Source organism: Hydra vulgaris, chromosome 15 (genome assembly GCF_038396675.1).
Source record: "Hydra vulgaris chromosome 15, alternate assembly HydraT2T_AEP".
Classification (NCBI taxonomy): Eukaryota; Metazoa; Cnidaria; class Hydrozoa; order Anthoathecata; family Hydridae; genus Hydra; species Hydra vulgaris.
In genome coordinates, this window is record NC_088934.1 from 8,677,628 (window position 1) to 8,691,446 (window position 13,819).

The 13,819-nt window shown below is 26.5% G+C and overlaps 1 protein-coding gene across 1 annotated transcript; it reads left to right on the forward strand.

The window, feature by feature from the left end:
• The first annotated feature begins 1,694 nt into the window (after positions 1 to 1,694).
• On the forward strand, positions 1,695 to 10,313 carry LOC136072145 (gamma-aminobutyric acid receptor-associated protein-like 2). The gene is made up of 5 exons (XM_065820738.1): positions 1,695 to 1,851; positions 6,510 to 6,565; positions 9,374 to 9,452; positions 9,534 to 9,627; positions 9,989 to 10,313. Exons 1-5 carry the CDS (start codon positions 1,818 to 1,820, stop codon positions 10,080 to 10,082), a joined length of 357 nt encoding a protein of 118 aa, XP_065676810.1. The 5' UTR covers positions 1,695 to 1,817; the 3' UTR covers positions 10,083 to 10,313.
• The last annotated feature ends 3,506 nt before the right edge of the window (positions 10,314 to 13,819 follow it).

Sequence of the window (13,819 nt, forward strand, 5' to 3'; positions counted from 1 at the left end):
TCTGCTTTGGAGGTATGAAGTAAACCATTTTATGCTTCTTAATCCATAGTATTCCAATTTTGTGAGTAAAATGGAGTGATCAGCAGTATCGAAAGCTTTTTGCAAATCTATAAAGGCTCCGCATGCAAAGTGATTGTTATCTAGAGATCTTATAATCTTCTCAGTAATTTCAATAAGTGCGAGGGTTGTGGAATGTTTGCTTCAAAATCCATATTGATGTTGGTACAGGTATTTAAACTTTTCTCAAAATTTTTATAGCCTGTATATACCCTGTTGTATACCTTAATTAATACTTGGTGTTTTTATTCCTTCATAAAAAAAAGCATGCAATATTAACTAAAATATTAAATATTTTGAAGTAATTAAAAATAATTGAAACACAACTATTTGACAAAGGTTAAAGAGTTTAGTTGTTTAACTAAATACGTATTTAAAACCTTGACTTGTTGATTATTTTACTAACTTATATTACAAATTCTAATTTACGATTTACCAACTTTGCAAAATGGTCAATCATGTTTTCAAAACTTACTGAAATTTCACTGTACACATTAGTTAAGGCCCATAAATACGATAGGTATAAAGTATCAATACACCAACATAAAACATAATATATAATATAAATATAAATTACCAATAAACAATACGTATAAAGTAAATCTGACTTTTTTGTTTTCGGTCCTTCGTGTTCTTAGCCAGTTTTTAATTGCAGCGTTGAGAAGCTGCGTTTAGTACTGGCAACACTTACAGAACGTAACTAAATAATTTAAAACAACTTGTAATTCGTAAGTAAAGTATAGATACAACTTTTAAGTTCAGTATAAAAGCAACTTTTTTTTTGAAAAAACTGACTAAGGCTATTTGTAAGAGAGAACACATGTAAGCACATCCTGAAGACACAATGTTTTATTGTGTCTTTAGGATGTGCTGTACATGTGTTCTCTCTAACAAATAACTTTGATTTTCTCTTTCCCGTATTGAAAATAATAACACTTGCTTTTGATAAAGATGTTCTGTCATTTCATTTGGATATAATTTTTCCAAAATATCAATTTTTGTGGAACCGCAGCACTAAACATCGGTAAAGCGTCATGTCTTTCAACTAAAAGTGTTTCGTAAAGTAAAAGTAGTTGTAAATATTTTCCATGTTCATTATAAAGTTTCGATTTCAGAAGCATTGAAATAATCGAAAACTTCTTCAATAACACCCAAAAAATTTCTGATATTTAAGCAAAAATCAGCTAAAAAGTTATATGATTTATGGTGTTGCTGAAAAATCTTTAAACTGCTCCCCCCCCCCTCTCACTTGATGGTCTGGATCCGCCCCTGCCATGAATACAGCATAAAACATGCATTAATTAAAGTTTTACAAAATAATTGAAATGCATATTCCGTGAGATTTACGTATAAGTATACGTTTTTGCTTCCGCTCATACTTAGCTTAAGTCTATTAAAATATTGGTGATGTATAATATATAATGAGACCCAGATGACTCTTATTTATTTGTTGGATACTAGTTTGAATCTCAAAAGCCGTATTCTGTTTATATTGCTAACTGATATTTGAGTTTAAAAGATTTTTTTAAACTCACGTGAATAATTTATAAAAGTTTATAAAAAATAAATTTCGTACTTAATTCAATTTTATATCAAGCAGCGTCTATTGCGTCCTTTTTAGAAAATATAGGTTGCACTGCATCTTGGGAAGAAAACAACTAATTGCGTCATATTAACAGTTTTTTTTAAAGTAAAAGATTCGCAACTTCGAAAGACTCGCTGTTTGAAGAACGAAAAATTAAGTCTTAAAATTGTAAAAAATGAAGTGGGCTTTTAAAGAAGAACATACTATAGGTATACCTTCAAGTTTATTTATAATAGTTCTTAGTTGTATATATATATAATACAACTAAGTATGTATATATATATATATATATATATATATATATATATATATATATATATATATATATATATATCACATATCTGTATAATTTATACTATTAAAATATTTATCATTAAATTATACCTATAGTTATAACTGTTAAATTTGCATTTCTTGAAATTTTAAACATTCTAAGTTAAGATATAGTTAAATTAGAAGTATAACTTGGTTAAAACAAAGTGTAATGAAAGTAAATTCAATTTTTAAGATAAAAAAAATTATTTTATAAATCTATGGTTTTTTTATAGTGGCAGATTTATTTTTCAAAATCGACTTTTATATATTATGAGTATAATCGTAGGTATGTGTGTAAAAATTTCAAAATGGTTAAACATTACATTGTTATATATCAATGGAAAGAGCATAAACTTAATATTACAAAGGTGAAAATTTTATAGAAATCAGATCATTCTACAAAATGTTATGGGTATTTAAGTAACGAATCTTGACAACAAGGGGTCCTATAGAAAACGGAGACCAATATCAAAATATTCTGTTCAATTAATGGCATTTTGGTAATAATAATTATTTTATTCATATAATAACCAATCGCATTTAAAAGATAGGGACACGTGACTTAATTTGAAGTTTAAATGATAACAAAAATAAAGGTGAAAAAAATGTTATTAAAATTTTAAAAAGCGCTTTAAAAACAGAAATGCATGTGGTAAATTTCTTGTTGAACACAAGCTACACTTTAAGTACCTGTTAGATAAGACTTGTGAAAATGCTGTATAATTATTTACTGAATTGGGTATTTCTCTTTCAAAGTATATCTTACATATTACATTATGAAATTATTATGAAATTAAAAAAATATGTTGTGTAAAAAGAAAAAAAAAGCAAATATTCACTTTTCTTATTATCTTGGGATATCTATATATTTTATTTCTTAAAATATTGGTATACACAACACTAATCAATAAATGATAAACATCTAATTATTTAGTTAAACAAGCGCATTAAATTTATAAAACATAAATTTATAAAAATAGTTAAATATACTAAGAAATATTTAGAAAGTTTTTATTGTAAGTGACTGTTAAAATTAAGTCTTAATTTAGAGTTAAATACATAGTTATCAAAAGTACTTATTTTGTAAATGCTACTACTACAAAAAGAAAACTTGTAAAAGCTATAATTGAAAGAACAACTTTTTAATTTATTAAAAAATGTTTTTGTTTTTCTGAAAATTTAGAATATAATTATATTGATTTTCAGTTAAGAATTTTTTTTTTAACTGACATCAAAATGAAGAAAACTGAACTTTTTGAATTCATATTATGTTTCACAAAATAGTATTGTTGCTAAGTATGTAAACTTGCTTAATTTAGGGTCAACTTATTTGACCAGATTTGCCAAATATTTTTCTATATGCAGCAACTAATAATGCCTAAAAGAAATATCTAGAAGAGACCACAAAGTAGCTAAATTTTCTGCAATCACATTTGTGTTAAATTTTCCAAAATTTAAATCATATTGGCTAAATTAAAACAATCAGATGAATCATGTCAGAGATACTTTAGCGTATATCAATGATTATAGTTTTAAAAACAAAATGAAATATAAAAACAAAAATGAACAAGTTTAAAAATTACAATACACTTATTTCCTTTGTCTTTTTATGATCTTAGTTTTATAATTTGACAATTATTTTCAATATTCAGGGAGCAATTTCATGTTAGAAACAATACTGGTTTTTCTTTTAATTACATATAAAAATTCAACTTCAAAGTTTTATACAATAGATGTAAATATGGCAGTTCAGAAAATAAATATTCTTCTTGTTGTTGCTAAAGTCATAAATTATGCTCAAGGCTCATCTGTAACAAAATGCGGTAGTGGTGTCATGGTAGAGTGCTTGCTTTATAAGCGGAGGTTCTGAAATTGATCCCCATGATGTCCTTTGTAGTACTGCGCTCAACTTATCTCTCTGTACATCAGCCTTGTTCGTCAAGGTTCGTGTTTCGGAATTATAGATTTGAGAGAGGGTTATAACCACAAGTAGCCTCCTCATCTGTAGTGGTCTTATCGGCCTTGGGGAAATGAATTAACAAATTAAAAAAAACTTCATTTATTTCAAATGAATAACGATCACTTGAATCAGCTTTTGTTTGCTAAAAGAAACTATTCACTTTTTTTTGAATTCCTGAACAACAGTGTTAACTAGTGAACAAACAGAAATTTTTTATGTCTGACAACATTTTGAAATATTTACTATGAATCTAGACCTAAAATGTGTATGTGATTTTGTTATATGAATTTTTACATGTTCAAGTGTACTTCCACATCTATAAATCAAACAATTTTTTTTCTTTTTTTTTTTTTCTTAATAAAAATTTATGTTAGAAGTAACATTAAAAATAACATGTTTAACTATTTATATAATTGTTATTATATATTACAGGGTGTTAACTAAGAATAATTTTGATACAGCGTTTTGATGAAATTGGGAATTTGTCAAATTAATTCCCAATCCCCTCTGATTTTAATGTGTTCTATAAATGCGTAGGGTTCTTTTTTTTATATTCTTTCCTTTTCTACTCCACTTTAGCGCTGCATACATTTATAGGACAGCACCAAAAATAAAATAAAATACCGTCTGCAACATTTATTGAAGATGAATATGAAGTCAACACAAAATTAAAAGTGGTTTCACAATGACACGGCAAGCTAAACTCCGATTTCCAAAGATATATTAAGAATTATATATTTTTATATTTTATTAATCATTGTATATTGGTTAATCATTATTAAGAGATTTACATTTGATTTATTTAAATCCTAATATATCATTGCCGCAAATCAAATCTCTGTGAAAGAGAGCCAGGATCTCCTACTTCTAAATATTATTTAAATTCTGCTTGACGTCTTTTATGGGCAAACCTTTACACCATCATGTAATTAATTGCATCATCGAAAGAAATGTTTTAAAAGTAGGAAGAAAAAAAAGGTTTTGAATTTAGTAAACATGAGCTTGTAAAATTTATACTGTACATTTATTGCAAGTTCAATATAATAATTAATTACCTTTATAAATAAATCACATAGCAAAGTAAATTTACAATTACAAAGTCTCACCAAAAATAACAAATATTTAATTACAAAAGAATATTGATTGCAAGCGATTGCACACAATCTTTGCAACGAAGAATACCAATAATTATTTTTTCATTCATAGTCATAAATTGATGCTGTTATGCAAAATAAAAATGTTTGCAGCAAAAAAAACAGACCAAAGGTTTTTTTTTTAAGTTTTTTTTCCCTAAAATCATGATTGCTTGTCTAAATAATATAAGATTTTAAATATGTTGTTTAGGTGAAATGAACATGATAGTTTAATAATATGATCTGTTCTGATCATTTATTAGCAATTTTTCTTAGTTATAAACTCTTTCTTGATCTACAGTAAATTAAGGCACTTTTTTAAACCTTTTACATTAAAATTAAGTTAACGCTGTTGAGCAGAATTAATCTTACAACTCAAAAATGGTGTTCTATAGATTCACTAAAAGAGTAATAAATAAGTTTTGGAAATTATATTAAAAAAATAAAAAGTTTCTTTAAACATTTTAAAAACCTGAAGCAAAAAAAATTATAACGTCTAAAGCTCTTGTTTGGACATAATACGTTGACGAAATCATGCTAGTTCCAAATAAAAGAATTTGAATAATTTATAAATCGCCTTAACTAAACAGAGTCGTTAAATTAAACAGAGTCGTTAAATTAAACAGAGTCGTTAAAGCACCAGTTTGTAATAATCATTAAACTTTTTTTAAATTTAACATGTTTCAGAGGTGGCTTTTTAAAAATATTAGTCGAGAAGTGATAGTTAGATAAGTAAAAAAAGATTGTCGATGCGATCACCTAAGGCAGTTGATATAAAATACCAAACAAAAAAAGAAAAAACAATAGCTAAGATTTTAGGGATTTTCTCGCCAATTTGCTTATAAAATTCACTTCTCAATGTTTGCAAATAATTCTTTGCAATGCCTTCCACCATAAATTAATCTAATATTCTAATATTGTTTTAAATGAATAACAATCACTTGAATCAGCTTTTGTTTGCTAAAAGAAACTATTCACTTTTTTTTTTGAATTCCTGAACAACGGGTGTTAACTAGTGAACTATCAGACATTTTTTATGCCTGACAACATTTTGAAATATTTACTATGAATCTATGATTTATAGATTATAAAAATATAACTCAGCTAGCATACATATATCTTATGTTACATAAGCTTACACTGTGCACTGGTACCACTTATGTTTTTTTTTAACATTTTTTATTTCATTATTAGAATTATTATTGATATTATTAATCAACTAATTTCAGGCAATTAGTTTAATCTTAAAGCTTTCTAGTAATAGTGTTCCAACAAAAATACTTAGTTTTGATCTGCAATCCATGTTGTAAATAGTTGCTTTCATAATGCCAATTTATATAAGAAAATGGCATTATGGAAACCCATCCAAACTGCTAAAGTGTGGAGGCATAGATATAAAACAAAATCAATAAAAAAGTGTAAACCACTAGTTTAGAAAAACCATTTTTTTTTCTTTTAGAAAGCAGATGTCAAGAGTCTACAAAAATAAGAAGCAAGTATCCAGATCGAATTCCTGTAATATATATTTTATTAATCTGTTTAATTAAATAATATTATATTTTGTATTTTCATTTAATTGTATACAAAGCTAATTTATAATTAATATATACTGTATTAATGCAAAATTCAACTCTTACCCTACCCCAACCTATACCCTCAGTTGACGTATGTGCATTTCAGATGTGAGTTCTCCACGTTTGTCAGTTAAAAATTGTTCTTACATTTACGAAAGAATATATATGAATTATTGAAGTAGAAATCAGAACTATTGCAAAAATTCCTTGTTGTTTTTCAGCAATCAAACTTAGAAAAACAAGTTTAACAAAAATGAAAACAAAGTTTTTTTTATATATATATAAAATCACTTCAAACAAGGCACTGCAAGCAACCACTAATTAAGTTTGGAGTTAACAGAAAACAAAAAAGAGAGACAAGCAAGAAAGTGATTGACTAAAGGCAAAAAAAACTATACATTGTTCAATGTTTGCTGAAAAAAAAAAATTAAATACAGCTTTTGAGCATGAAGAAACAGCTACAGTAAAAGGATGTGATTGGCTGACTGATGAGTTGTATGAGAATGAGTTTTAGTTAATGAAACAAGTAATAATTGGTTGCTTGAGAAGCAACCATGATATTAGTAGAAAATAAAGAGATGCAATCTTTCAAAGATGAGGCAGGGGCAAGCTTAGTAGCTGCATTTTTGGATCTTGTCTTGAAGAGAGAGGGCCTTGTTAGAAAAACCAGCTCAAATATGACAACAGTGACTTATAGAGGTAGAGAATCAGGAGTAAGAATAAAATCATGGTTAAATGGATATGGTTTGACTCTAAAATATAAGCGATGATATTATTCAGATTGGTAATAGTGAGTGTATCTAAGGTATATTAAGAAAATTTAAACTGATTTGGGCATATAGAGTGTAAAGATCTAGATGATTGAGTATCATCAAAGAGTTAGCAGGAGGAAAAGGTAGAGGTAGGAAATCTTGAAGAGATTGCATTAACAATATAAAACAGTTTAATTTATGTTAAGAAGATCCTCAATATTGAATGTGTGTAGAAACAGCGTTAGTGATGTTGATGATGATGATGATGATGATGATGATGATGATGATGATGATGATGATGATGATGATGATGATGATGATGATGATGATGATGATGATGATGATAATGATGATGATGATGATGTAGAATTAACCATTGATCCATGGTATTGAGCAATCCATGGATCAATACCATTAATCCATGTTGCTGCCTCAGTAATTTGATCAAGTTTTTTTTTGCAGTTGGTAATTGTTGGTGTTTCAGCACTGGTTTAAGCTTTATTTTTCATGTTTAGACTTAATCTGACAATAACTTTATTTATAATCTGCCTTTAACATTATATTTACTTTATTATTTATACCTTTTAATACAACTACTGCATAATTGCCTCCCAGGTACAACAAGAATGTCTTGTGTTTTTAGAATTATTGCCATTGATAGCAATATATTCATGTTTCCTATAAATAAAAAAAGAGACATCTTCTAAATTAACAAGAACATATGAAGAAGAGTTATTAGTTTATTCATAAAATTTTTTTGTTTGTTTTTGTTTTCCACTTCTTGAAAAAGCTTCTTCTTTTTTTTTATTTTTTTTTATTTTTTACACTTTTTAAAAATTATGCTATTTGAATTATTCTAGTTTACTCCAGGTACTTCTGGTGTAATTAGTTTTGCTCTAGCTTTTGGATAAGCTTCAAAAAGGCATCATAAATGAAGTTAATCTTGCTTTAGCTTTTAGATAAGCTACAAAAATGTATTGTAAATGTAGTTAATCTTGCTTTAGCTTTTAGATAAGCTACAAATACGCATTTTAAATGTAGTTAGTCTTGGTCTAGCTGCTAAGCTTGAAGTTCCGTCTCCTTTTCATAAGTTTGCATCACTTTCTCCTTTCTACAAAGATTACCATTGTTGCTGCTCATGCGAGCCATCACTTGGTTTATCATTCAAAATTCAATTTTGTGTGACTTGCTTCAATCAATTACACAAAAAATCCTAAAAAAGTAAAGCCCCAAATATCAACACTCCCATTTTGTAACCTCAACAATAAGGTTACTGCACTTCTTATATTTAAATCTTTCAAAAAGTCTTTTATTTTTTGCTTCAAGTTTACTTTCATCACTGAAAATTACTTGCTTCCTTTTTTCGAATGACCACCCATTTTTTCCTTTTGCCATCTTTTTCTTGTGAGCCGATCTCTGGATGTCAGCATGGATTTTCTAACATCTACATAAACACCAATGTTTTTCCTAAGTAAAATGTTTCTAATTGTATTTAAAATGAGATGATTTTCATGGTTTTCGTTGATTGTAATAATAAGTGTTGATTGTAAATAAATTTTGTAGTTTTTTTTAACCTTCTGGATCCTGCATGATGTTGGATGCCACCTGACACAATACTTTGATATTTTTAATCTTGCCATTTCTTTGTTTTTATTTTTGACTCATTTCTGTGTATCCTCAATTTTAAATCTTATCAAAGTATTTAAAAAGACTTTAAATGTGACTTATTTTGTCATCATAAACAATGTTATGTAACTTTTTATAGGATATTGTCCAACTACCATAAATTAATAAAATATTTATAAATAATAGTTTGAGAAAAAAGTACAACCAAAATCAATTTAAAAGTTTGAAAAAAAAAGGAACGAAAATTAAAAAAAAAATGGTGTCAATTGTTTTTTTTAAGCGCTGTGTGTATATATATTTATATATATATATATATATATTCAAGTTTTGTTTATTGTTTTGCATAAATTTATAATTTTTTGATTATTTAGGTTGTAGTTGAGAAAGCTCCTCGTTCCACAATTCAAGATATTGACAAAAGAAAGTTTCTTGTTCCCTCAGATTTAACAGGTTTTTTTTATTGATTTTATCTTAATGATAATAAGCTTATAAACTTACTTTTAAATGTTTTTTAAACTATTATTTATTTAGTGGCACAGTTTATGTATATCATTCGTAAACGCATCCAATTAGCTCCAGAAAAAGCTATGTTCCTTTTTGTCAACAAGGTTTTGCCTGCTACTAGGTATATAACCTTTGTATTTTTTTTTTAATAGTCTTTAAAGTTAGCACATTTATTATTTATTTTAATTTTATATTGTACTATTTTAACATTCACATTACACAGTATTTTAACATTATTTATTTAGTTTAATAATTTTGTGTCTATTTTTTTTTAAACAACCATCTTTTGTAATTTTCAAGAATAATATTTAGATTTTTTTTTTTTTTTTTGATAAAATAAGTGGTTAAATGATTTCCATAATAAATTTTTTCTTTCTTTATTCCAAAAATAGAGATATTGTCATGAATAGTTATATATTTTAATACAAATTAAAATGTATTTCCATTCATATTATTAAGTTCAAATTTGTTTTGTAAAATAGTGCAACAATGGGAGCAATTTATGAAGAGCACAAGGATGAAGACGGATTCCTTTACATTGCATACAGTGGCGAAAACACGTTTGGGTCTATTTAACATTAATTTTTGATTATTTTCTTTAAATGTCTCGTAATTCACATGTTGTAAATATTAGGTACGAAATAAAACAGTTTTACTGACCTCGTTAAATACTATTAAAGAGAGGATCGAATAAAAAACTTTTATGTTAATATTCTTTGTATTTAATTTTTCATTAATTTCGTTTTCTTAGTTCTAAATGTATCAAATTTAAGATAATTGTAAATAAAATATATATGTTTGCAGCAATTTTTTATTTTCTTTATGTTTGATAAAAATCAAGCGCTTTAGATAATCCCAATATTGCTCGCTTCATCTTGTTTTTAAATTTATTTTTTAAGTTACACTGTGAGAGTTTTAAAAAATTATGAACTTGACTGCAGGGAAATGTAACGTTCGATTCAAGACTTCTTAAAGATGACTTGCGAAAGTTTACATTCTCGTTTTCAAAAAAAGATGCGCGCGCATGCTTGTATGCAGAAAAAACAAATATTCAGAAATTTTCCAGTAAAAACATTCAAAAATTTGTATGTTCTGTTAGAAAATTTTTCATTGCTTTATTTTTTTAACAAGAATTAAAGTATTTCAACAAGTTGTTATTTAGCAAGTTACTTTTTCTTTTAGAAAATCAATTTTTAAAAGTAGAAACTGGATTAAAGCTAATGGTTTAGCTTTAATCCAGTTCCAATAAATTTCTAGTTTGATCTAAAAAAGAGAAAAGTATACTATAAAGCTTTATGTAAAAAATTGCAATCATTTGACTATCAATACTATTATCTACGATATCGATCTTAATAACTGTACTAAGAAAATACATTATGATACCAAACCACCTAATAATAAAAGATCGTCCATAAAGTACGTACGCTCGGAGGGGAAGAGGGGGTCTGCAAATGGCATATATAAGATGGGAGGGCAGTGGGTCAATTATAAAAGAAAGGAGACACTAAATTAAAAAAAATATTAAATATTAGATAAATAGGTTAAAAGCGTAGGTACTTTTAGGGAGGTAGAAGGTACTCAAAATAGCGGGGGAAGGGGTGAACGAAAAAAAGCGTGCGTACTTTATGGACGACCCCTAAGTCTACGATTTCTAAATATTATCAACACAATATTTATAAAGTAGAATTTTAAACTATTTACTTTTAATTAATGCGGTACAAAACTTAATTGAACTTGATAAGCTTTGCTTGAACAAGGTAACATATTTCGTACCAAAATCTAACATCAGACGAACAAAAGAATTTTTTTTGTCAAGCTTATCTTAAAGAATGTTAATGTCCCTCTTCAAAAGAGTTAAAACTTAGTTTTCATGCGATTGTTTTTGGAGGCCATCTTAATATTGTTCTTATAAAGCTAAATAAAATATTTGCTAAAAAATATAATCTTTTTTGTACTTAAAAGTAGAAAATAAACTTTTAAATTAAATAGTTCAGTAAACTAAAGATCGCCAGGTCTGCAGAAGATTTATACCGAAACATACCTGTCAATCTTTTAGTTTACTGAACTATTAAATTAAAAAGTTTGTTTTCTACTTTTTAGTACAAAAAAGATTATATTTTTTAGCAAATGTTTTTGCTATATTTTATTTTCTACTTTTTAGTCGTAGAGAGAGTTACGATATTTAGGAATGCTATTACAATATTTAGCATTGTCAACTCATTTGTAATTAAATGGAGCTTTTTATCAAAAGTAAAATAGCATAAAGTACAAATATTTCATTTGCCACCCTCGTCCTCCCACATATGTAGTATACTTTTATATTAATATTAAACAAAATTATGTTGTATTTTATTTTTGCAATTTTATTTAAAAAAATTAAAAAAAAAAAAAAAAGATTTAAAAAAAAAATACAAACCCACGAGCAACCTTAGCCGATTTTAAAAATGAAAAGATGTATTTGATAATAGAACAAATTTTATTATTAAAAAAAAAATTACAAACCCACAAGCAATATAAGCCTATTTTTTTAAAAAGAAGGTTTTTTAATAACTAAAGATTACTTTTAAGAACAAACCCGCAAGCAATATAGCAGCTGGTTTCTATATAAAAGGTTAGTTTTCTATGACGTTTAGGACGATAAAAAATGTAGAGGCAAAAGTCATATAAAGCAAAAGAAAAAGATACTACTTTTCTGGAGTTATGTTATATCTTAAAAATAATATTTATACCAATTTTCTGCTAGGGTTGCCAAATAATTTTGAATCTGAATCCAATTTGGCCAAATTGTGGAGCAATAAAAATAACCAGCAAAAATGTTTTTGGGAAAAAGTTAAAGATTGTTTGTATTATTGATTGTGCTAAAGTTTTTATTGCAAGAAAAAAATTTTGACTTTATGGTAGCAAACTTGGTTTAGTTATAAACATATTGATACTATTTAATTTGTAACTGGTATATAATGATAAATATCAATTAGTTTGCTGGAAAATTAGTTTATTATCTACTGGCCGGAGTGGTTGTGTATCAGACAGATTACTATATCAGATAAATTCTTATCAGAAGCTTAAACTTAGTGGCTATATGCTTGCTGACACAGTGTGCTAGTTCCTATTGCTTACTACTGTTATTCGATAACTATTGCTTCTTTTATGTAAAATAGTATGACTATGTGGATCCCTTTATTTATTAGACAATACCATGGTTAATATAATAATCCATTTGTTCATCCTAATATGGGTGTAGCTAATTAATGTAAATGTATATTATCGAGGTGGCCAGCAAATTTTCATTTTTATTTTTCATGAATTTTCCCTGACTCATAAAAATTATTTGTTTTTCCAATGAAATCAACTAAAAGTTCTTGACATTTGCAAAATTTATTTAATTCTCTGATTTTTGCAGGATGTCCAGCAATCTGCTTTTCTATAAAGTAATTTACAGAGAAGCATTTTTTTACAGATTAAAAATTTAAATATATTTAAAGGAGGGTAAAAGTTTTTATGTCTTTTGACTGTTTTTATAAAAATTACTTAAACTTTTTATAATGGTATAATTTTTCCAAAACTAGGTCCTTTGAATATGCTATAAACTTTCCTTACATTTTCTGTTGATTTGTCACTACGTAAGGTTAGAATCGCTAACTTTAAAATATAAAATATTTCACTTATGATGTTAGTTTCAGAAGAATTTCAAAAAGCGAAATTGAAAAAGTTTCTAAGAATTTTGTTGTTTTTGTTTTACAAGAGCAATTTGAATTTAAAATTTGCAGAAGAACTACTTGAAATTTAACGAAAGGAAATGCAAAAAACACTTATTTGTATGTTTTTATATAATAAACTTATTAATGTATTCTTATAAAGTTTTAATGTTTTCTGCTTAAAAAAATATGCGCGCGCATGTTGTTTACTAAAAGATGTGACGTTGCACGGAAAGTCATCTATAAAGAAAATTACTATAAAATAGAATAATTTTCATTTTTTCACCTAGAAATTACAAAACAAACTTCAACTAAATCACGTCATCAATATGTGATGTTATAATTTCTTTAAGAACTTTGAAATTTGCAAAAGTGATTTTAGAACATCAGCTGATTATTAATCTATTTACATCGTATACATTAATTGGATTAACTTTGTACCAAAAAAAATCTTGTATTTTAATTAAAATTTAATTATAACCATTCTTTAACTTTAAAGAGGTGAATTCTTTTTTCATTAAGAACAAAGCAAAACAGTTTGAAAAGCCCTCCCATTCGTTGCCGTTAAGACGATTTTTAAATTATTCGAATTCTTATATTTAAAATAAGGCTTTGTCA

Excerpts from the sequence above, each read along its gene's own strand:
- LOC136072145 (XM_065820738.1), top strand. The coding sequence starts at position 1,818 with ATGAAGTGGGCTTTTAAAGAAGAACATACTATAG. Across the intron at positions 6,566-9,373 it reads AGTATCCAGATCGAATTCCT|GTTGTAGTTGAGAAAGCTCC; the intron begins GTAATATATATT and ends TTGATTATTTAG. Across the intron at positions 9,453-9,533 it reads TGTTCCCTCAGATTTAACAG|TGGCACAGTTTATGTATATC; the intron begins GTTTTTTTTATT and ends TTATTTATTTAG.